The sequence below is a fragment of the Oncorhynchus tshawytscha genome, linkage group LG03 (assembly GCF_018296145.1).
Source record: "Oncorhynchus tshawytscha isolate Ot180627B linkage group LG03, Otsh_v2.0, whole genome shotgun sequence".
Taxonomy (NCBI): Eukaryota; Metazoa; Chordata; class Actinopteri; order Salmoniformes; family Salmonidae; genus Oncorhynchus; species Oncorhynchus tshawytscha.
Genome location: NC_056431.1, coordinates 69,682,868 through 69,708,683, shown reverse-complemented (window position 1 = coordinate 69,708,683; position 25,816 = coordinate 69,682,868). Strand labels below are relative to the sequence as shown.

Genomic DNA, 25,816 nt, shown 5'->3' with positions numbered 1-25,816 from the left:
TCTCTCTGAGGATATGTGAACTGTGTCATCTTTAATCAAAAACTGTGTAGCCTACACACACCTGAGGCAGGAGAGGCTCTGCTTTCCAAGGAAGGGGTGTGTGTGTGTGTGTGTGTGTGTGTGTGTGTGTGTGTGTGTGTGGACATGTTTCACTATTCTTCTGGGGACCAGAAGTTCCCACAACAGTAAATGAAAAATGTTGTGTCCTTGGTCCAAGGTCAAATGCTATTTCTAGGAGATTAGGGTTAAGGTTAGAATTAGTGTTAGACTTACATTAAGGGTTAGGAGGTAGGGTTAGTTTTAGGGTTAGAGTTAGGAGCTAAGGTTAGTTTTAGGGTTAGAGTTAGGAGCTAGGGTTAGAGTTAGGAGCTAGGGTTAGTTTTAGGGTTAGCGTTCAAGTTAGGTTTTTAGGTTAGGGTTAAGGTTAGGATTAGGGTTAAAGTTAGGGTAAGAGTAGCGATTAGAGTTAGGGAAAATAGGATTTTGAATGGGACTGAATTGTGTGTCCCCACAATGTTAGCTGTACAAGACTGTGTTTTTGTGCGTGTGTGTGCGTGCGTGCGTGTTTGTGTGCGTGCGTGTGTGTTTTTGTGCGTGCGTGTGTGTGTGTGTTTGTGTACGTGCGTGCGTGTTTGTGTGCGTGTGCTGTAAGCACTAGGACTGTATTTACGAAGATCTTACCCCTGTGCTACCTCTGCCCTCGTCTCTGTGCCAACTGACAAACTACTGTGAGAGGTATGTGAGGGAGGGCACACCTGCCTTCGTCTCTGTGCCAACTGACAAACTACTGTGAGAGGTATGTGAGGGAGGGCAGTGGAAACCGTGTATTTACTAAACACCTCTCACTGACTGTGTGTTGGATAAGACAATTCCCCATTATAGAATGATACAATAACAGAAGTGACTGGAGTTGAGATGGAACTGCTAAACTGGAACGCTGGGTAGTGTCATCACGAGCGGCACAGCGGTCTAAGGCACTGCATCTCAGTGCTAGAGGTGTTTCTACAGACCCTGGTTTGATTCCAGGCTGTATCACAACCGGCCATGATTGGGAGTCACATAAGGCGACGCACAATTGGCCGAGTGTCACCCGTGTTTGGCCATTGTAGGCCGTCATTGTAAATAAGAATTTGTTCTTCACTGACTTTCCTGATTAAATAAATCAAATTGTCTCAAGGTCTTGTTGGGAGGTTGACCCAGCGACAGGATTCTTACAGTGAGAAGGCTGACGAAGTCGGGGGATTTTTCTTGCCAAAGTGAGGCTTTTTATTTGGAAGGTGAAGTAATAATGTTGCCGGTGACTGTACATGTATTTACAAAAACAGGACGACCAACAAAATTTAGGCCTAATAAACTCAAAAGAAAAGCCAGGCTTCAATCATGCCTGTACCTGGCAGCATGCCAACTGTTACCTGTCTGTCTCTGACCTGCAAACAAAGAAATGATCGAGTTTACTATACCCATGTTGCATCTGACCAATGGGAAGCCCTTACATAATCTGTTCGATTAACATTCAAAGCACATGAATACCATACATGTTGAGATAATAAACATGTCTTTATACCAGCTAAACCCTCATGCTTTAGAGCATGAATACCATACATACATGTTCAGATAATAAACATGTCTTTATACCAGCTTGTCAGGACCCGGTTACGAACCCGGGTCCCCGGTGTGAGAAACAGTCACTTAGCCACTAATAGTCAGCAGAACCCAGAAGATGAGGCAGACACAGCAGAACTGGAGACGGTGTTTTAATAAAATTAAAGGAAAGTTCTTCAGGCAAAAATATAAATCCACAACGTCAAAAGTAATTCCAAGAGAACAAGGTAATCCTCCAAGTCAAAAGGTAAATCCACAAGGTGGTAGGTACAGCAGAAAAAAGCCTCAAAAGAAAATCAAAAATAAATAAACAAGAACAAAAACAGAGTACCACAAGAGAGTCCAACTGGAGTAACAAATGTTCACAGCATCACTAGGGCTGGGTGCTAACATTCAAACACAGAGCAAAGAACTGAGGAAAACTAAGGGTTTAAATACAATCAAGGGAAACGAGGCACAGGTGCAAATAATAACTGGAAACAAGGGAAAACAAAAGGGTCAAAAAGCACAATGGGGGCATCTAGTGACCAAAACCTGAACAACCCTGGCCAAATCCTGACAGCTAAACCCTCATGCTTTAGAGAATGAATACCATCTGGGATATAAAATGTATGTCCCGTCAGGATAGGTTACTACTATTCAATAACTATGTGCTCGAACAACGCCCCATTTACATGTCAATTCTCTGAACAGGAAATTAACTGTGTCCGTGGGGTTTGAGGTCAAGGCTCTCTACAAACCAGTCACGTTCTACCACACCGTTCTCAACAAACCATTTCTGTATGGACCTCGCTTTGTGCACCAGGGGCATTGTCATGCTGAAACAGGAACCGTTCTTGTGCTGACATTGCTTCCAGAGGCAGTGTAGAACTCGGTAGTAATTGGCACCCCCTCAGGAGAAGACCAAGAGGGCAACTCGGACATCGGAACAGCCTCCGGCTCGGGAACAGCCCCCTCTGTTGGCAAGTCAACCTCTAGCACCTCCACTAGGAACCGCCACACCTGGCCCAGCCTCTCCAACGGATTCCTGGCTGGGTAGGCAGTGCTACCACGGCTGTGGGAAGTCCTTGATGGCACATTCAACGAGCTCAGCAGCCGCCCAGATCTGGTCGTACTTGGCGTTCAGCTAGCACCACCAGTAATTAGCCGCATCATGCATCTCCACTGTCACGCTGCCGACCTCCATCTTGTTAGAATTTGCCTGCACTCCTCTCTGTGACAGGGTTTTCCGGAACTTCTGACACCATTGTTGAGATTAGTATCCCACTTCTGACACCATTGGTGAGATGAGTATCCCACTTCTGACACCATTGGTGAGATTAGTATCCCACTTCTGACACCATTGGTGAGATGAGTATCTCACTTCTGACACCATTGGTGAGATGAGTATCTCACTTCTGACACCATTGGTGAGATGAGTATCCCACTTCTGACACCATTGGTGAGATGAGTATCCCACTTCTGACACCATTGGTGAGATTAGTATCCCACTTCTGACACCATTGGTGAGATGAGTATCCCACTTCTGACACCATTGGTGAGATTAGTATCTCACTTCTGACACCATTGGTGAGATTAGTATCCCACTTCTGACACCATTGGTGAGATTAGTATCTCACTTCTGACACCATTGGTGAGATTAGTATCTCACTTCTGACACCATTGGTGAGATTAGTATCCCACTTCTGACACCATTGGTGAGATGAGTATCTCACTTCTGACACCATTGGTGAGATGAGTATCTCACTTCTGACACCATTGGTGAGATTAGTATTCCACTTCTGACACCATTGGTGAGATTAGTATCCCACTTCTGACACCATTGGTGAGATTAGTATCCCACTTCTGACACCATTGGTGAGATGAGTATCCCACTTCTGACACCATTGGTGAGATTAGTATCCCACTTCTGACACCATTGGTGAGATGAGTATCCCACTTCTGACACCATTGGTGAGATTAGTATCCCACTTCTGACACCATTGGTGAGATGAGTATCCCACTTCTGACACCATTGGTGAGATGAGTATCCCACTTCTGACACCATTGGTGAGATGAGTATCCCACTTCTGATACCATTGGTGAGATGAGTATCCCACTTCTGACACCATTGGTGAGATTAGTATCCCACTTCTGACACCATTGGTGAGATGAGTATCCCACTTCTGACACCATTGGTGAGATGAGTATCCCACTTCTGACACCATTGGTGAGATTAGTATCCCACTTCTGACACCATTGGTGAGATTAGTATCCCACTTCTGACACCATTGGTGAGATTAGTATCCCACTTCTGACACCATTGGTGAGATTAGTATCCCACTTCTGACACCATTGGTGAGATTAGTATCCCACATCTGACACCATTGGTGAGATTAGTATCCCACTTCTGACACCATTGGTGAGATTAGTATCCCACTTCTGACACCATTGGTGAGATTAGTATCCCACTTCTGACACCATTGGTGAGATTAGTATCCCACTTCTGACACCATTGGTGAGATTAGTATCCCACTTCTGACACCATTGGTGAGATGAGTATCCCACTTCTGACACCATTGGTGAGATTAGTATCCCACTTCTGACACCATTGGTGAGATGAGTATCTCACTTCTGACACCATTGGTGAGATGAGTATCTCACATCTGACACCATTGGTGAGATGAGTATCCCACTTCTGACACCATTGGTGAGATGAGTATCCCACTTCTGACACCATTGGTGAGATGAGTATCCCACTTCTGACACCATTGGTGAGATTAGTATCCCACTTCTGACACCATTGGTGAGATGAGTATCCCACTTCTGACACCATTGGTGAGATGAGTATCCCACTTCTGACACCATTGGTGAGATGAGTATCCCACTTCTGACACCATTGGTGAGATTAGTATCCCACTTCTGACACCATTGGTGAGATGAGTATCCCACTTCTGACACCATTGGTGAGATGAGTATCCCACTTCTGACACCATTGGTGAGATGAGTATCCCACTTCTGACACCATTGGTGAGATGAGTATCCCACTTCTGACACCATTGGTGAGATGAGTATCCCACTTCTGACACCATTGGTGAGATTAGTATCCCACTTCTGACACCATTGGTGAGATGAGTATCTCACTTCTGACACCATTGGTGAGATGAGTATCTCACTTCTGACACCATTGGTGAGATGAGTATCCCACTTCTGACACCATTGGTGAGATGAGTATCCCACTTCTGACACCATTGGTGAGATGAGTATCCCACTTCTGACACCATTGGTGAGATTAGTATCTCACTTCTGACACCATTGGTGAGATTAGTATCCCACTTCTGACACCATTGGTGAGATGAGTATCCCACTTCTGACACCATTGGTGAGATGAGTATCCCACTTCTGACACCATTGGTGAGATTAGTATCCCACATCTGACACCATTGGTGAGATGAGTATCCCACTTCTGACACCATTGGTGAGATGAGGATCCCACTTCTGACACCATTGGTGAGATGAGTATCCCACTTCTGACACCATTGGTGAGATGAGTATCCCACTTCTGACACCATTGGTGAGATTAGTATCCCACTTCTGACACCATTGGTGAGATTAGTATCCCACTTCTGACACCATTGGTGAGATTAGTATCCCACTTCTGACACCATTGGTGAGATGAGTATCCCACTTCTGACACCATTGGTGAGATGAGTATCCCACTTCTGACACCATTGGTGAGATTAGTATCCCACTTCTGACACCATTGGTGAGATTAGTATCCCACTTCTGACACCATTGGTGAGATTAGTATCCCACTTCTGACACCATTGGTGAGATTAGTATCCCACTTCTGACACCATTGGTGAGATGAGTATCCCACTTCTGACACCATTGGTGAGATGAGTATCCCATATCTGACACCATTGGTGAGATTAGTATCCCACTTCTGACACCATTGGTGAGATTAGTATCTCACTTCTGACACCATTGGTGAGATTAGTATCTCACTTCTGACACCATTGGTGAGATTAGTATCCCACATCTGACACCATTGGTGAGATGAGTATCTCACTTCTGACACCATTGGTGAGATGAGTATCTCACTTCTGACACCATTGGTGAGAATAGTATTCCACTTCTGACACCATTGGTGAGATTAGTATCCCACTTCTGACACCATTGGTGAGATTAGTATCCCACTTCTGACACCATTGGTGAGATGAGTATCCCACTTCTGACACCATTGGTGAGATTAGTATCTCACTTCTGACACCATTGGTGAGATTAGTATCCCACTTCTGACACCATTGGTGAGATTAGTATCTCACTTCTGACACCATTGGTGAGATTAGTATCTCACTTCTGACACCATTGGTGAGATTAGTATCCCACTTCTGACACCATTGGTGAGATGAGTATCTCACTTCTGACACCATTGGTGAGATGAGTATCTCACTTCTGACACCATTGGTGAGAATAGTATTCCACTTCTGACACCATTGGTGAGATTAGTATCCCACTTCTGACACCATTGGTGAGATTAGTATCCCACTTCTGACACCATTGGTGAGATGAGTATCCCACTTCTGACACCATTGGTGAGATTAGTATCCCACTTCTGACACCATTGGTGAGATGAGTATCCCACTTCTGACACCATTGGTGAGATTAGTATCCCACTTCTGACACCATTGGTGAGATGAGTATCCCACTTCTGACACCATTGGTGAGATGAGTATCCCACTTCTGACACCATTGGTGAGATGAGTATCCCACTTCTGATATCATTGGTGAGATGAGTATCCCACTTCTGACACCATTGGTGAGATTAGTATCCCACTTCTGACACCATTGGTGAGATTAGTATCCCACTTCTGACACCATTGGTGAGATTAGTATCCCACTTCTGACACCATTGGTGAGATTAGTATCCCACTTCTGACACCATTGGTGAGATTAGTATCCCACTTCTGACACCATTGGTGAGATTAGTATCCCACTTCTGACACCATTGGTGAGATTAGTATCCCACTTCTGACACCATTGGTGAGATTAGTATCCCACATCTGACACCATTGGTGAGATTAGTATCCCACTTCTGACACCATTGGTGAGATTAGTATCCCACTTCTGACACCATTGGTGAGATTAGTATCCCACTTCTGACACCATTGGTGAGATTAGTATCCCACTTCTGACACCATTGGTGAGATTAGTATCCCACTTCTGACACCATTGGTGAGATGAGTATCCCACTTCTGACACCATTGGTGAGATTAGTATCCCACTTCTGACACCATTGGTGAGATGAGTATCTCACTTCTGACACCATTGGTGAGATGAGTATCTCACATCTGACACCATTGGTGAGATGAGTATCCCACTTCTGACACCATTGGTGAGATGAGTATCCCACTTCTGACACCATTGGTGAGATGAGTATCCCACTTCTGACACCATTGGTGAGATTAGTATCCCACTTCTGACACCATTGGTGAGATGAGTATCCCACTTCTGACACCATTGGTGAGATGAGTATCCCACTTCTGACACCATTGGTGAGATGAGTATCCCACTTCTGACACCATTGGTGAGATTAGTATCCCACTTCTGACACCATTGGTGAGATGAGTATCCCACTTCTGACACCATTGGTGAGATGAGTATCCCACTTCTGACACCATTGGTGAGATGAGTATCCCACTTCTGACACCATTGGTGAGATGAGTATCCCACTTCTGACACCATTGGTGAGATGAGTATCCCACCTTCTGACACCATTGGTGAGATGAGTATCCCACTTCTGACACCATTGGTGAGATGAGTATCTCACTTCTGACACCATTGGTGAGATGAGTATCTCACTTCTGACACCATTGGTGAGATGAGTATCCCACTTCTGACACCATTGGTGAGATGAGTATCCCACTTCTGACACCATTGGTGAGATGAGTATCCCACTTCTGACACCATTGGTGAGATTAGTATCTCACTTCTGACACCATTGGTGAGATTTTTATCTCACTTCTGACACCATTGGTGAGATGAGTATCCCACTTCTGACACCATTGGTGAGATGAGTATCCCACTTCTGACACCATTGGTGAGATTAGTATCCCACATCTGACACCATTGGTGAGATGAGTATCCCACTTCTGACACCATTGGTGAGATGAGGATCCCACTTCTGACACCATTGGTGAGATGAGTATCCCACTTCTGACACCATTGGTGAGATGAGTATCCCACTTCTGACACCATTGGTGAGATTAGTATCCCACTTCTGACACCATTGGTGAGATTAGTATCCCACTTCTGACACCATTGGTGAGATTAGTATCCCACTTCTGACACCATTGGTGAGATGAGTATCCCACTTCTGACACCATTGGTGAGATGAGTATCCCACTTCTGACACCATTGGTGAGATTAGTATCCCACTTCTGACACCATTGGTGAGATTAGTATCCCACCTCTGACACCATTGGTGAGATTAGTATCCCACTTCTGACACCATTGGTGAGATGAGTATCCCACTTCTGACACCATTGGTGAGATGAGTATCCCACTTCTGACACCATTGGTGAGATGAGTATCCCACTTCTGACACCATTGGTGAGATTAGTATCCCACTTCTGACACCATTGGTGAGATTAGTATCCCACTTCGACACCATTGGTGAGATTAGTATCCCACTTCTGACACCATTGGTGAGATTAGTATCCCACTTCTGACACCATTGGTGAGATTAGTATCCCACTTCTGACACCATTGGTGAGATTAGTATCCCACTTCTGATCGTTCAAAACATGTTTACAAAGAGAACTATACCTAGCGACACAAAACAAAAGATTTTGCACGCACAAACCAATTTCCGTCGACCCACAACAAACTCATGTTTCTTCTCATTACATGTCATCTACAATAATCAAGAGCGCATCTCTAACCCATATGATTATCAATAAATACATGTGCTACTCATAAACTGTTCAATAAACAATGTCAGGTAATGTATACTAGGCATCTCTTTAGATGAGTGACAGAGATGATAGATAAGTGACAGAGATGATAGATAAATGACAGAGATGATAGATAAGTGACAGAGATGATAGGACGATCATCACAGGGGTACTGCAGATACATTTATACAATAATTGTTCATGAATTTATGAGCTGTTAATTTGTTCTGTCCTGTATACAATGCTGTAAAGTACTTAAGTACAAGTCATTTAAAGTACTACTTAAGTCGTTTTTTGGGGTATCTGTACGTTATTTTACTATTTATATTTTTGACAACTTTTACTTTTACTTCACTATATATTCCTAAAGAAATTACTCCATACATTTTACTTGACACCCAAAAGTACTCGTTATATTTTGAATGCTGAGCAGGACAGAAAAGTGGTCCAATTCACGCACTTGTCAAGAAAACATCCCTGGTCATCCCTTCTCCCTCTGATCTGATGGTCTCACTAAACACACATGCTTCATTTGTAGATTATGTCTGTGTTGGAGTGAGCCCCTGGTTATCCATTAATTTTAAAAACAAGAAAATGTGGCCAACTGCTTTGCTTAAAATAAGGAATTTGAAATGATTTATACTTCTACTTTGACTTTTGATACTTAAGTATATTTTAAACCAAATACTTTTAGACTTTTACTCAAGTAGTATTTTCCTGGGTGACTTTTACTTGAGTAATTTTTCTATTAAGGTATCTTTACTTTTACTATGAGATGCTAATGTGTTCTGTCCTGTATAAAGGTATGAGATGTTAATGTGTTCTGTCCTGTATAAAGGTATGAGATGTTAATGTGTTCTGTCCTGTATAAAGGTATGAGATGTTAATGTGTTCTGTCCTGTATAAAGGTATGAGATGTTAATGTGTTCTGTCCTGTATAAAGGTATGAGATGTTAATGTGTTCTGTCCTGTATAAAGGTATGAGATGTTAATGTGTTCTGTCCTGTATAAAAGGTATGAGATGTTAATGTGTGCATTCTGTCATGTGCAGGGGTCCATTCAGTGTGGTACGAAGATGTATCAACAGAGACGCAGGACAGCAGTTTGCTGTGAAGATCGTAGACGTGGCCCAGTTTACCTCCAGCCCTGGTCTCAGCACAGAGGGTGAGAGAGCACACACACACACAATTTATCCTTCTCTCCGTTGTGTGTGGATGCTGATGGTTATAGATGCAAACATGTACACACTATCAGCTGTCTGTGTCTGTGTGTGTGTGTGTGTGTGTGTGTGTGTGTGTGTGTGTGTGTGTGTGTGTGTGTGTGTGTGTGTGTGTGTGTGTGTGTGTGTGTGTGTGTGTGTGTGTGTGTGTGTGTGTGTGTGAGAGAGGTCATCCAGGGTGAGCTGTGTTGTATCATTGATCTCCAGAGAGAGAGATGCTGCACAATATGACCGCACGGCAGGGGTCTATCCAGACACACAGTTGGACTCGTATGAGGAAACTTTAGATTTCACCCTCCCTCTCAGGAGACAGGCACGGTGTGTTTGTGTGTGTGTGTGTGTGTGTCGGTTCTCCCAATGTCCTCCCTCTGATCTGGTACTCCTAATAACCCTTTACCTCCGCGCCTGAGGTAGAAACTATCACACAAGACATTTTGATAGTTCAGTTATCTTTTGTAAAAACAACCACAAAGAGCTCAGTGAATCGTGAAATGATGTCTGCACGAAGCACTAGACTCTCCACACTGACCTCCGAGAGAGAGACAGACAGACAGACAGAACTCTCTGTCTATCTATCTGTTCTATCTGTGTTTTAAGAGGGGAAGATTGCAGGGTTCAATCTCGGTGAAGTCCATGGCCTGTAGATACTATAGCTTCCACCTCTCATTATGATTTATCTTCCTTTTCTTGGCTCAAGCATGCACATTCCTATCCACCCACCCACCCACCCACCCACACACACACACACACGCAGCCAATTGAGGGTAAATTGACAGCAGTGTTTCTTTGCATGACTGTCTACCACACACAGAGGCAGGCAACTGATGGCATCTCATCAGCAATGGAGAATCATACTGATTGTTCCCTTCCCCTTCCAGATCTACATTATATTACATTATTATATATTATATTACATTACCACTTTGTTCTGCCTAACCATTGGCGAGGGAGGGAGGGAGGGAGGGAGGGAGGGAGGGAGGGAGGGAGGGAGGGAGGGAGGGAGGGAGGGAGGGAGGGAGGGAGGGAGGGAGGGAGGGAGGGGGAGGGAGGGAGGGAGGGAGGAGGAGGGAGGGAGGGAGGGAGGGAGGGAGTGAGAATGGGAGATGGATAAAGAGACAGTCAGAGAGAATGGTGTGAGAGGGAGTGAGAGAAAGGAAGGGAAAGAAAGAGAGAGAAAGACAGAGAAGTTCTGTGAGATCTTTCTGTGAGATCTTTCTGTACTCTATTGAGGCTGTCTAGTGACACTGTTCTTTCTGTGCTCTATTGAGGCTGTCTAGTGAGACTGTTCTTTCTGTGCTCTATTGATGCTGTCTAGTGAGTCTGTTCTTTCTGTGCTCTATTGATGCTGTCTAGTGAGTCTGTTCTTTCTGTGCTCTACTGAGACTGTCTAGTGAGACGGTTCTTTCTGTGCTCTATTGAGGCTGTCTAGTGAGACTTATTTCTGTGCTCTGTTGAGGCTGTCTGGTGAGACGGTTCTTTCTGTGCTCTACTGAGACTGTCTAGTGAGACGGTTCTTTCTGTGCTCTATTGAGGCTGTCTAGTGAGACTTATTTCTGTGCTCTGTTGAGGCTGTCTGGTGAGACGGTTCTTTCTGTGCTCTACTGAGACTGTCTAGTGAGACGGTTCTTTCTGTGCTCTATTGAGGCTGTCTAGTGAGACTGTTCTTTCTGTGCTCTATTGAGGCTGTACACTGTACTTTCTGTGCTCAATTGAGGCAGTCTATTGACACTGTTCTTTCTGTGCTCTATTGAGGCTGTCTATTGACACTGTTCTTTCAGTGCTCTATTGAGGCTATTTAGTGAGACTGTTCTTTCTGTGCTCAATTGAGGCTGTCTAGTCAATCAATCAATTAAATGTATTTATAAAACCCTTCTTATGTCAGCTGATGTCACAAAGTGCTGTACAGGAACCCATCCTAAAACCCCAAACAGCAAAAGCAATGCACGGTGGCTAGGAAAAACTCCCTAGCAAGGCCGGAACCTAGGAAGAGACCTAGAGAGGAACCAGGCTATGAGGGGTGGCGAGTCCTCTTCTGGCTGTGTCAGGTGGAGATTATAACAGAACATGGCCAAGATGTTCAAATGCTCATAGATAACCAGCAAGGTCAAATAATAATAACCACAGTAGTTGTCGAGGGTGCAACAAGTCAGCACCTCAGGAGTAAATGTCAGTTGGCTTTACATAGCCAATCATTCAGAGTATCTCTGCCACTCCTGCTGTCTCTAGAGAGTTGAAAACAGCAGGTCTGGGACAAGGTAGCACGTTCGGTGAACAGGTCAGGTTTCCATAGCCTCAGGCAGCAGCAGCACGACCAGGTGGACTGGGGACAGCAAGGAGTCATCAGGCCAGGTAGTCCTGAGGCATGGTCCTAGGGCTCAGGTCCTCTGAGAGAGAGAAAGAAAGAATGAAAGTAAGAGAGAAAGAAAGAAAGAATGAAAGAAAGAGAGAATTAGAGAGAGCATACTTAAATTCAGACAGGACACCAGATAAGACAGGAGAAATACTCCAGATATAACAGACTGACCCTAGCCCCCCGACACAAACTATTGCAGCATACATACTGGAGGCTGAGACAGGAGGGGTCGGAAGACACTGTGGCCCCATCCGACGATACCCCCGGACAGGGCCAAACAGGCAGGATATAACCCCACCCACTTTGCCAAAGCACAGCCCCCACACCACTAAAGGTATATCTTCAACCACCAACTTACTATCCTGAGACACGGCCGAGTACAGCCCACGAAGATCTCCCCCACAGCACGAACCCAAGGGGGGGTGCCAACCCAGACAGGAAGATCACGTCAGTGACTCAACCCACTCAAGTGACGCACCCCTCCTAGGGACGGCGTGGAAGAGCACCAGTAAGCCAGTGACTCACTCCCTGTAATAGGGTTAGAGGCAGAGAATCCCAGTGAAGAGAGGGGAACCGGCCAGGCGTAGACAGCAAGGGAGGTTCGTTGCTCCAGTGCCTTTCCATTCACCTTCACACTCCTGGGCCAGACTACATTCAATCATAGGACCTACTGAAGAGATGAGTCTTCAATAAATACTTAAAGGTCGAGACCGAGTCTGCGTCTCTCACATGGATAGGCAGACCATTCCATAAATATGGAGCTCTATAGGAGAAAGCCCTGCCTTCAGCTGTTTGCTTAGAAATTCTAGGGTCAGTTAGGAGGCCTGCGTCTTGTGACTGTAGCATACATGTAGGTATTTACAGCAGGACCAAATTGGAAAGATAGGTAGGAGCAAGCCCATGTAATGCTTTGTAGGTTAGCAGTAAAACCTTGAAATCAGCCCTAGCCTTAACAGGAAGCCAGTGTAGAGAGGCTAGCACTGGAGTAATATGATCACATTTTTTGGTTCTAATCAAGATTCTAGTAGCCTTGTTTAGCACTAACTGAAGTGAATTTAGTGCTTTATCCGGATAGCAGGAAAGTAGAGCATTGAAGTAGTCTAACCTAGAAGTGACAAAAGCATGGATATATTTTTCTGCATCATTTTTGGACAGAAAGTTTCTGATTTTTGCAATGTTACATAGATGGAAAAAAGCTGTCCTTGAAACAGTCTTGATATGTTCGTCAAAAGAGAGATCTGGGTCCAGAGTAACGCCAAGGTCCTAACAAGAAGCTTAACTTCTTGTTAATCCAGCCGCTGTGTCAGATTTCAAAAAGGCTTTATGGCGAAAGCAAACCATGCGATTATCTGAGGATGCCCCGCATACAATCACATGAAAGTCATATTTCAACCTGGCAGGTGTGCCACAAAAGTCAGAAATAGCGATAAAATTAATGCCTTACCTTTGAAGATCTTCTTCAGTTGGCACTCACTACAAACGTCTAATGGTTTTAAATGACTGTTTTGTATTGTCTGGAAACTCACTTGTAGAATTCGCTTGCAGTAGGTCTCTTAAAAAAGAGAAGCCGTGCAAGGTTATTAAACAGAGGTGCCTAGTTATTCTTCTTTTGTTGATATCAGGTAACGTGGCCCTGACATGCAATGTCTCCAAACCCCCTCTGATTTTAAATCTAGATCTGGTTTTGGTATTTTTCATTTAAATGTATGCAGCCTGTTGTCAAAAATGTATGGAGTTGGATTTGGGCTAAATCAACTGATGCTGATGTAATTGTGTTTTCTGAAACCTGGCTCAGCAAGTCTGTTTTTGATAAGGATATTTGTATAAGTGGTTGCAATGTGTATCGCACTGATCGGGTTAAGAAAGGTGGGGGTGTGGCTATACATGTAAAAACTAAATTCCCTTTAAGTGTGGCAAAGTCTGGAACTATTTGTAAACAGTTGGAATTTCTTGCTTTGAATATTGAGGTTTCAAAGGGTCTCTAACTGTGATTGGCTGTTATAGAGAGCAGAGGGGGGGTCTATAACTGTGATTGGCTGTTATAGAGAACAGAGGGGGGGTCTATAACTGTGATTGGCTGTTATAGACCCCCCTCTGCTTTCGGTGATGCATTTTCTTCTCTGATGCACCTTATGTCTAAATTTCTTTCCAGTGAAATGATCTTGATTGGTGATCTCAACTGGTGTTGGTTAAAGCCGGTGTCTGATGATTTAAAAATGTTTTGTAATTCTATGAATCTTACCCAGTTAATTAACTCACCCACTCGCCCAAATCTTAAATGTCCAGATAAATCTACCCTGATTGATTTGATATTGACAAATGTTCCACATAAATATTCTGCGGTTGGTGTTTTTTGTAATGATTTAAGTGACTATTGTGCTGTTGTTGCTGTTAGAAATACTAAGGTTTCCTAAAACAAACCCACATTTTATTCGTAAGACAAATTTGAAGTGTTTTCATGAGCAGGCTTTCTTTCATGATTTGTTTTATTTTGACTGGAGCAAGATTGAGCTTGTCCCTCATGTGGAAACTGACTGGAAATTCTTTCATTATGGATTTTTCCAAATAGTAAACAAACATGCCCCATTCCGCAGGTTCAGGGTTAAAGGGCGGGATAATCCATGGTTTTCTTCTGAGCTGTTTGTATTATTCACGACCGTAATCTAGCCTGGGCTAAAGCAAGAAAATCATGTTCTGATGCTGATTGGCTTATTTTTAGGCAGTTACGAAACAAGTGTTATTTTCTTCTCAGGAAGGCCAAGTCTGAATTTTTTATGTCTGTTACCACTGATAACCTGAATGACCCTAGAACGTTTTGGAAGGATATTAAGTCTATGTTTGGTAATAGTAACGTTAATGAATTACCGTCATGTGTTTTGAAGGACTCTGTTGCTATACATGACAAAACTGAAATACTGTAATTGTTAATAATTGTTTCAATGAGCACTTTGTATCATCTGGTAGGCTGTTTGATTCAGTGTCCTCTGTCTCTGTACAACCCTGTGTGGATGAACCAGTGAGAGCTGATCAAACATTTAGCTTTTTGCCATTCTCAGTGCAGGTGGTACATAAAGCCCTGAAATCCTGAGATCAGAGAAAGCCTGCATGTCCTGATCTTTTGGAACCCTGCTTTTTAAATCTGGCAGCTGATTTCATAGCTGAACCACTTACATATCTGTTCAATCTTACCCTGGAATGTAGTGGAATTCCAAAGATTTGGAAATCAGCATTTGTCCTACCACTTTTAAAAGGGGGAGATCCATTTATTTTAAATAATTATATGCCAATTTCAAATCTGTCACCCCTGGTGAAAATACTTGAAACCCTTGTGAGTGAACAGCTAAAATAGTTTTTATTTACTAACTCTATTTTATCAATGTACCAATCAGGCTTCAGGAAGAAGCATTTCACAATTACAGCAGCTGTCACGACTTCCGCCGAAGTTGGCTCCCCTGCCTGTTCGGGCGGTGCTCGGCGGTCGTTGTCACCGGCCTACTAGCCGCCACCGATCCCTTTTCCTTTTCCTGTTTGTTTTGTCTTATTAGTTGCACCTGTGTGTAATTGTGTTTTCCTGATGTGCTTCCTTATTTAAGGCTAGTAAACCCGCCCTTGTTTTGTGCGGGATTAATCTTGTGTTACGTGTTGTGTTGTTGGGTGTGTTTGTGCTCCGGACCGGGTACCCTGTGTTTTGTGTTGGTCCGTATTTTTTGCACCCTGTGTTTGGACATTGTATTTTGGTGCCATACTTCTTGCGACTCCAAACCCGTATCCGGGAGCGTAATCATAGCCTCAAGCTCATTACCATAACGCAATGTTTCCTATTCATGAAAATCGTAATTGAAATGAAATAAATATATTGAAACACAAGCTTAGCCTTTTGTTAACAACACTATCATCTCAGGTTTTCAAAATATGCTTTTCAACCAGCTACACAAGCATTTGTGTAAGAGTATTGATGGCCTAGCATAGCATTAAGGCTAGCATTCAGCAGGCAACATTTTCACAAAAACAAGAAAAGCATTCAAATAAAATCATTTACCTTTGAAGAACTTCGGATGTTTTCAATGACGAGACTCAGTTAGATAGCAAATGTTCATTTTTTCCAAAAATATTATTTGTGTAAGAGAAATAGTTCCATTTCGTTCATCATGTTTGGCTAAGAAAAAGACCGGAAAATGCAGTCACTTACAACGCCAAACTTTTTCCAAATTAGCTCCATAATATCGACATAAACATGGCAAACGTTGTTTAGAATCAATCCTCAAGGTGTTTTTCACAATTCTATTCGATGAAAAATCATTCGTGGCATTCGGTTTCTCATCAGAGTCAAACGGAAAAATACTGCAGCTGGAGATTACGCAATAATTGCAACGGAGGACACCAAGCGACCACCTGGTAGAAGTAGTCTCTTATGGTCAATCTTCCAATGATATGCCTAGAAAATACGTCACAATGCTGCAGACACCTTGGGGAAAATGTGGAAAATGTAAGCTGACTCCTAGCTCCTCCACAGCCATATAAGGAGTCATTGCCATGAGGCGGCTTCAAAAAATGTGGCACTTCCTGATTGAAATTTCATCTTGGTATCGCCTGTAGCATCAGTTCTGTGGCACTCACAGACAATATCTTTGCAGTTTTGGAAACGTTAGAGTGTTTTCTATCCAAAGCTGTCACTTATATGCATAGTCAAGCATCTTGTCGTGACAAAATATCGCGCTTAAAACGGGAACGTTTTTTATCCAAAAATGAAATACCACCCCTAGTGTTCCAAGAGGTTATTAAAGTGCACTTCTCCCTTTGGAACTCTCTGCTCTCTGCGCCTGATTCTTACCTCACACACCTAGTCCCGCGGGACAGAATCCCGCACCTTTGGAATGGAACCAGCAGGAGCAGCCGCACCTCCTCTCCCGTCGATGGAGGAGAGGGTCCTCCACCACATCAGCATTCACCACCGAATAGGATCGGCCATGGATCTGATGATGGAGAGGATGGACCGATGGAAGAGGAGTGGCCTTCTCACCTCATCTCCAGCACCCCCTCCACCAGCACCACCTACCCCTGCTTCAGCATCCGGCTCCGGGGCTATGCGTTTGGCGCTCCCGTCCGTCCTACTCCCTCAGCGGAGGAGAGCGTGAGCGTCCTCGTCTCCTGTCTGACGGGACGAGCCCTGGAGTGGGCTAACGTGGTGTGGAATGGCCCAGGCTCGGCGAGGGATCACTACCCCGAGTTCACCCACCAATTCCGAGCTGTGAACGGCTGTTCCACCTGCGACAGGAGACGAGGAGCGCGCAGGACTTTGCCCTGGAGTTCCGGACCTTGGCCGCAGGAGCGGGGTGGAACGACAGAGCTTTGATAGACCACTACCGATGTAGCCTCAGGGAGAACGTCCGCAGGGAGCTAGCGTGTCGTGACAGCAGCCATGAAGGTTTTAAATGATATCACTGAAGCCCTTGACAAAAAACAGCACTGTGTCTCACTTTTTATTGATCTCTCTAAGGCTTTTGTTCATCATGCTATACTAAGGCAGAGATTGTCGAGTGTAGGTCTTTCAGAGCATGCAGTTGCATGGTTTGCTAACTATCTGTCTGATAGAACTCAGTGCACTCAATTTGATGGGCTGTTAAATTGTGTCTTTAATGGTGTGCCCCAAGGCTCTGTACTTGGTCCTCTCTTATTCATTATTTATATAAATGATTTAGACAAAAATGTCCAAAATGCTCAACTTCATTTTTATGCTGATGATACTGTTATTTACTGTTGTGCCTCGTCTCTTACAAAAGCTTTCCAGAACTTGCAAACTGCTTTTTATACAGTTCAACATACCTTGTGTCAATTGTAGCTTATCCTCAATACTGACAAAACTAAACTAATGGTGTTTTCTAAAGCAAGAAATAGACCTCTGAACCTTTCACCTATTACTACTGTCAGGGCAAGGAGATTGAGGTTGTAACCTCATATAAATATCTTGGAATTTTAATTGATGACGGCCTCTTTTAAATTGCATATTCAACATCTTACAAAAAAATCTAAACTGAAATTAGGATTTTATTTTAGGAATAAGGCCTGTTTTTCTTTTGAAGTCAGAAGGAGGCTAGTATCAGCTACATTTATGCCTTTACTCCACTATGGGGATATTTTATATATGAATGCTTCCGCTCAGTGTTTGAGATCAATTGACACCCTTTTCCATGGCACTTTGAGATTTATTTTAAACTGCAAAACCCTTACGCACCACTGCACTTTGTATACCAGGGTTGGCTGGCCTTCTTTAGTCACTCGTAGGCTCAGTCACTGGTATGCTTTTATTTACAAAGCCATTTTGGGTTTACTACCTTTTTATTTGGGCATTTTTATTGTTCAGAAATGGGGTGGGTACTCTCTTCGTTCACTGCACTTTATCCTGCTAACTGTTCAAAATGTCTGAACTGAATTTGGTAAAATGGCTTTTATGTACTCTGCGCCTTCGTCTAGGAATGTCTTACAAAATACTTTTAAACTGGAAGTACTTGTCCCGATTGGTATTTTTAAATCACTGATGAATGATCTTGAGACTGATTCCCTGACCTGTCAATGTTTTTAAAATTTGCTGTTTTTGATTTAGTTATACTCTTATGAATTCTATGGTTTTTACTAGATTACTTGTAGTTTTTCATGTTGTTTGTCTGGAATTTTTGTAATGACTTGGTGCTGCCTATCTTGGCCAGGACGCTCTTGAAAAAGAGATTTTAAATCTCAGTGAGCCCTTCCTGGTTAAATAAAGGTTAAATAAAATAATAAGGGTATCCCATAGAAAACAATTGGAAAATCCTATGACCTCAATTTTTATTTTCCCTGGATGGTTTGTCCTCAGGGTTTCGCCTGCCATATCAGTTGTGTTATACTCACATACATTATTTTAACAGTTTTAGAAACTTTAGAGGGTTTTCTATCAAAATCTACCGATTATATTCATGTCCTAGCTTCTGGGCCTGAGGAACAGGCAGTTTACTTTGGACACGCTTTTCATCCGGAGGTGAAAATATTGCCCCCTACCCAGGAGAGGTTAAGTCACTGTGTTGTTTGGTAGCTGATCCGGCCTGATCTGGCCTGGCCAACAGTATGTGGACATGCTCGTCGAACATCTCATTCCAAAATCATGGGCATTAATATGAAGTTGTTCCCCCCTTTGCTGCTATAACAGCCTCCACTCTTCTGGGAAGGCTTTCCACTAGATGTTGGAACATTGCTGCAGGGACTTACTTCCATTCATCCACAAGAGTATTATTGAAGTCGGGTGCTGATGTTAGGTGATTAGGCCTGGCTCGCAGTCAGCGTTCCATTTTATCCCAAAGGTTTTTGATGGGGTTGAGGTCAGGGGTCTGTGCATGATAGTCAAGTTCTTCCACACCAACCTCAACAAACCATTTCTGTATGGACCTCGGTTGTGCACGGGGGCATTGTCCTGCTGAAACAGGAAAGGGCCTTCCCCAAACTGTTGCCACAAAGTTGGAAGCACCCAATGGTCTAGCATGTCATTGTATACTGTGGCATTAAGATTTCTCTTCACTGGAACTAAGGGGCCTAGACCGAACCATGAAAAACAGCCCCAGACCATTATTCCTCCTCCACCAAACTTTACAGTTGGCATTATGCATTGGGTCAAGTAGTGTACTCCTGGCATCCTCCAAACTCAGATTTGTCCATCGGACTGCCAGATGGTAAAGCTTCATTAATCACTCCAGAGAACACGTTTCCACGGCTCCAGAATTCAATGGCGGCAAGCTTTACACCACTCCAGCCGAGAGCTGGTATTGTGCAATGGTGATGTTAGGCTTGTGTGCGGCTGCTCGGCCACGGAAACCATTTCATGAAGCTCCCAATGAACAGTTATTGTGCTGACATTGCTTGAAGAGGCAATTTGGATCTCGGTCGTGAGTGTCACAACCGAGGACAGACCATTTTTACGAGCTACGTGCTTCAGCACTCGGCGGTTCCGTTCGGTGAGCTTGTGTGGCCTACCACTTCGTGGCTGAGCCGTTGTTGCTCCAAGACATTTCCGCTTCACAATAGCAGCACTTAGAGTTGACTGGGGCAGCTCTAGCAGAGAAGAAATTTGACAAACTGACTTGTTGGAAAGGTGGCATCCTCTGATGGTGCCATGTTGAAAGTCACTCAGCTCTCAGCAAGGCCATTCTACTGCCAATGTTTGTCTATGTAGATTGCATGGCTGTGTGCTCAATTTTATACACCTTTTAGCAATGGGTGTTGCTGAATTTGAAGGGGTGGCCACATACTTTTTTATACTTTTCTAGAGAAACACTGCTCCATTCTGAGAGCCAGTCTGGCATAACATTTCCATACAGAGAAAATGTAAAGGTTTTGAAAATATATTTTAAAAATGTCATTATTCTCATCATTTTTACTACTAGTGTTATTTATTACTTCGGTAGTGATTTATGCAATTGAGCCATCTGTGCATGCTGTAAAAATGAGCTGTCAGGTTAAGTGGCTTTCTAAGTCTGCATGACTGTTTGAGTTTAGCTTCTCTTTCTACCACATATCACAGTCAAGCCCCTACAAACACCTTGTGAACGAGGGATCATGTATCCTGCTTCACAGAGGAGAAATATCTACCAGAGCCAGGGATTTATGTCATCCTAACGTTCTCATTAAGCGAGTGATGAAAACAGAGGGATGGAAAACGACAGAGAAAAACAGAAATAAATCTGAAATTAATCTTCCATTTCTCTCCATCACCATCCATCTCCTTTATATCCTATCACAAGCCTTGGCTCGAGCGCTGGGAAATCTATCAACCGTACACACACACACACACACACACACACACACACACACACACACACACACACACACACATACAGTATACATACAAGTGATGGCAGCAACACTGTTCCCTTTGTTGATTTATTATTTTTTTATTTTTCACATGATGGTAGAAAAGAGAACAGTTACACTGTGATCATCTTTAATACAGGAGCAGAGACACACACACAACGCTGCACAGAGCCTATGGACAGGCTAAAAAGGACCCAGACAGGGGTCTCACACACACAACGATGCACAGAGCCTAGGGACAGGCCAAAAGGACCCAGACAGGGGTCTCACACATACACACAACGCTGCACAGAGCCTAGGGACAGGCCAAAAGGACCCAGACAGGGGTCTCACACATACACACAACGCTGCACAGAGCCTAGGGACAGGCCAAAAGGACCCAGACAGGGTCTCACACACACAACGATGCACAGAGCCTAGGGGCAGGCCAAAAGGACCCAGACAGGGGTCTCACACACACACAACGATGCACAGAGCCTAGGGGCAGGCCAAAAGGACCCAGACAGGGGTCTCACACACACAACGATGCACAGAGCCTAGGGACAGGCCAAAAGGACCCAGACAGTGGTCTCACACACACAACGCTGCACAGAGCCTAGGGACAGGCCAAAAGGACCCAGACAGGGGTCTCACACACACACAACGATGCACAGAGCCAGGGGCAGGCCAAAAGGACCCAGACAGGGGTCTCACACACACAACGATGCACAGAGCCTAGGGACAGGCCAAAAGGACCCAGACAGGGGTCTCACACACACAACGATGCACAGAGCCTAGGGACAGGCCAAAAGGACCCAGACAGGGTCTCACACACACAACGATGCACAGAGCCTAGGGACAGGCTAAAAGGACCCAGACAGGGCGTGACCCAGTGATCGACCCAGCAAGGGTCTCACACACACACAACGCTGCACAGAGCCTAGGGACAGGCCAAAAGGACCCAGACAGGGGTCTCACACACACAACGATGCACAGAGCCTAGGGACAGGCCAAAAGGACCCAGACAGTGGTCTCACACACACAACGATGCACAGAGCCTAGGGACAGGCCAAAAGGACCCAGACAGGGGTCTCACACACACAACGATGCACAGAGCCTAGGGACAGGCTAAAAAGGACCCAGACAGGGTCTCACACACACAACGATGCACAGAGCCTAGGGACAGGCCAAAAGGACCCAGACAGGGGTCTCACACACACAACGATGCACAGAGCCTAGGGACAGGCCAAAAGGACCCAGACAGGGGTCTCACACACACAACGATGCACAGAGCCTAGGGACAGGCCAAAAGGACCCAGACAGGGGTCTCACACACACAACGATGCACAGAGCCTAGGGACAGGCTAAAAGGACCCAGACAGGGCGTGACCCAGTGATCGACCCAGCAAGGGTCTCACACACACACAACGCTGCACAGAGCCTAGGGACAGGCCAAAAGGACCCAGACAGGGGTCTCACACACACAACGATGCACAGAGCCAGGGACAGGCCAAAAGGACCCAGACAGTGGTCTCACACACACAACGATGCACAGAGCCTAGGGACAGGCCAAAAGGACCCAGACAGGGGTCTCACACACACAACGATGCACAGAGCCTAGGGACAGGCTAAAAAGGACAGACAGGGGTCTCACACACACAACGATGCACAGAGCCTAGGGACAGGCCAAAAGGACCCAGACAGGGGTCTCACACACACAACGATGCACAGAGCCTAGGGACAGTCCAAAAGGACCCAGATAGGGCATGGCCCAGTGATCGACCCAGCAGGAGTCTCACACCCACAACTCTGCACAGAGCCTAGGGACAGGCCAAAAGGACCCAGACAGGGCGTGGCCCAGTGATCGACCCAGCAGGGGTCTCACACACACAACTCTGCACAGAGCCTAGGGACAGGCCAAAAGGACCCAGACAGGGCGTGGCCCAGTGATCGACCCAGCAGGGGTCTCACACACACAACTCTGCACAGAGCCTAGGGACAGGCCAAAAGGACCCAGACAGGGCGTGGCCCAGTGATCGACCCAGCAGGGGTCTCACACACACAACTCTGCACAGAGCCTAGGGACAGGCCAAAAGGACCCAGACAGGGCGTGGCCCAGTGATCGACCCAGCAGGGGTCTCACACACACACAACTCTGCACAGAGCCTAGGGACAGGCCAAAAGGACCCAGACAGGGTGTGGCCCAGTGATTGATTGGCCAGCAAGGGTCTCACACACTAACTTATAGCTTTCCTACATACACACACACACATTCTCTCTGTTTACAAACACATATTTGGCACACATGTAACTCAGTCAAGCAGTGAAATCACATTTAAATAACTGATTTTTTTTAAACTACATCTTATGGAACAGTGTAGGGACACACACACACACACACTACATACACTTATATTTCAATATCGTAATTTTTTTGTAGTATTGATTTTGTATTGTAGATATGTATTGGTAGAGTAGTGGTGTAATAATGTGTTGTATTGTAGATATATAGTGGTAGACTAGTGGTGTAATAATGTGTTGTATTGTAGATATATAGTGGTAGAGTGGTGGTGTAATAATGTGTTGTAGATATATAGTGGTAGAGTAGTGGTGTAATAATGTATTGTAGATATATAGTGGTAGAGTAGTGGTGTAATAATGTGTTGTATTGTAGATATATCGTGGTAGAGTAATGGTGTAATAATGTGTTGTATTATAGATATATAGTGGTAGAGTAGTGGTGTAATAATGTGTTGTATTGTAGATATGTAGTGGTAGAGTAGTGGTGTAATAATGTGTTGTATTGTAGATATATAGTGGTAGAGTAGTGGTGTAATAATGTGTTGTATTGTAGATATGTAGTGGTAGAGTAGTAGTGTAATAATGTGTTGTATTGTAGATATGTAGTGGTAGAGTAGTAGTGTAATAATGCGTGTTGTTATGTATTGTTTTTTTTATATGCAACAGCGTAATCGTGATTGAACCCAAGAAAGATCCGGAAATAAAATAGATAAAAAATACAAATTGCTGCAGAAGAGAGGAAGGAGAAAAAGCATGCCAGAGGACTAGACAGATTCATCACTTTCTCTCCACCCCTCCCTCCCTCTCTCTTTCCCTCCTTCCCTCCCTGTCCTATCCAGGTGGTAGCTGGTAGTAATTGTACCTGGTGCCTAGAGCTCTCAGTGTGATACATTGTGTAGCAGGGCCTGTCTCTGCTGCCCCTCCAGAGCAGGCAACGACTACCAGCAGGAGAAAAATCACACACACCCAGGCACACACACACACACGTACACACACACATACACTGAGAGTTCCGGTCCCCCTCCAGAGCAGGCAACGACTACCAGCAGGAGAAAAATCATGCGCATGCACGCATGCACACACACACACACACACACACACACACACACACACACACACACACACACACACACACACTGAGAGTTCCGGTCCCCCTCCAGATCAGGCTTTGACTCCCAGCTGGAGTAACAGGGACCCCCGTTTGAGATCACATCTTTCTCTCTCTCCCCACAGCTCTCTATCTCTCTCTTCCCCCTGTCCTCTCCCCCTGTCCTCTCCTCCCCTGTCCTCTCCCCCGCCCCCCTGTCCGCTCCCCCTGTCCTCTCCCCCTGTCCTCTCCTCCCCTGTCCTCTCCCCCGCCCCCTGTCCGCTCCCCCTGTCCTCTCCCCCTGTCCTCTCCTCCCCTGTCCCCCTGTCCGCTCCCCCTGTCCTCTCCTCCCTTCCCATCTGCTTCAACTTGAACATGATGCTGTTTTACATTCCTCCTGCAGTTTGCATGTGTGTGTCAAAGACATACTGAGGTTTGGACTTTCCTCCTGGGTCTTCCTCTGGCTTTGTAGAAAGTACATGGTCTAGGACATGGTCTGTAGAATGTGATCTATCTCCTTTCCTCCCTCTCTCCCTCTCCCTCCCCTTCCCTCCCTCCCTCCATCCCCCTCCCTCCCTCCCACTCCCTCCCTCCCTCCCACCCTTTCCCTCCCTCTCTCCCCCATCTCTCCCAACACTCCCTCCCTCCCTCTCACTCTCTCCCTCCATCCCCCTCTCTCCCCCATCTCTCCCAACACTCCCTCCCTCCCTCCATCTCACTCTCTCCCTCCATCCCCCTCCCTCCCACCCCTTCCCTCCCTCTCTCCCCCATCTCTCCCAACACTCCCTCCCTCCGTCTCACTCTCCTTCCATCCCCCTCCCACCCCTTCCCTCCCTCTCTCCCCCATCTCTCCCAACACTCCCTCCCTCCCTCTCACTCTCTCCCTCCCTCCATCCCCCTCCCACCCCTTCCCTCCCTCTCTCCCCCATCTCTCCCAACACTCCCTCCCTCCCTCTCTTCCTCCTCATTTTCATTCATTTCATCTCTTTCATTCAACCACACTTATGCAATCTCTCTATTTTTCCCTCTCTCCCTCCCTCCTCATTCATCAGCAGCCATTCATTGCCTCTCTTCTGAGGTTAGCTGTACTGCTGATGCAGTGATCTGAGAATCATTTCCATTCGGTCACTTCCAGCGCACACACACACACACACACACACACACATCGTCCTGAGAGCTACAGTATCACTGGGAGCTAAAGACACAGTTTTTCTTTCTGTATGTAAGCATTAGTTATTAAGCAACGTCGGTGAAGGCTAGCCGCTATGCTAGAAGTATGGGTCATTCTCTTAGGACAAACACTCCAAACTATCGCTGATAGTTTTGTTATATATGTATTTTATATATGTTATATATGCAAACGTACAAAATCAGCAGGGGATCAAATCATTTTTTCCCTCACTGTATATCCTATAGTACACCATATTTGGTCAGAGGGCTACGCCTTCATGGCACGCCAATGATGCAGGCGCCATTACTTGAATGACTGTATCTTTGTCAAA

The 25,816-nt window shown here is 45.1% G+C and overlaps 1 protein-coding gene across 15 annotated transcripts in view; it reads left to right on the top strand.

The window, feature by feature from the left end:
- LOC112224679 (peripheral plasma membrane protein CASK-like) overlaps positions 1-25,816 on the top strand; it is a 219,969-nt gene that overhangs the window by 77,047 nt on the left and 117,106 nt on the right. For all 15 annotated transcript variants that reach the window (XM_042319929.1, XM_042319943.1, XM_042319934.1 and 12 more), the window contains one exon: positions 9,592-9,704. In XM_042319929.1, the coding sequence (XP_042175863.1) occupies positions 9,592-9,704 (113 nt within the window). The remainder of the gene's footprint in view (positions 1-9,591; positions 9,705-25,816) is intronic.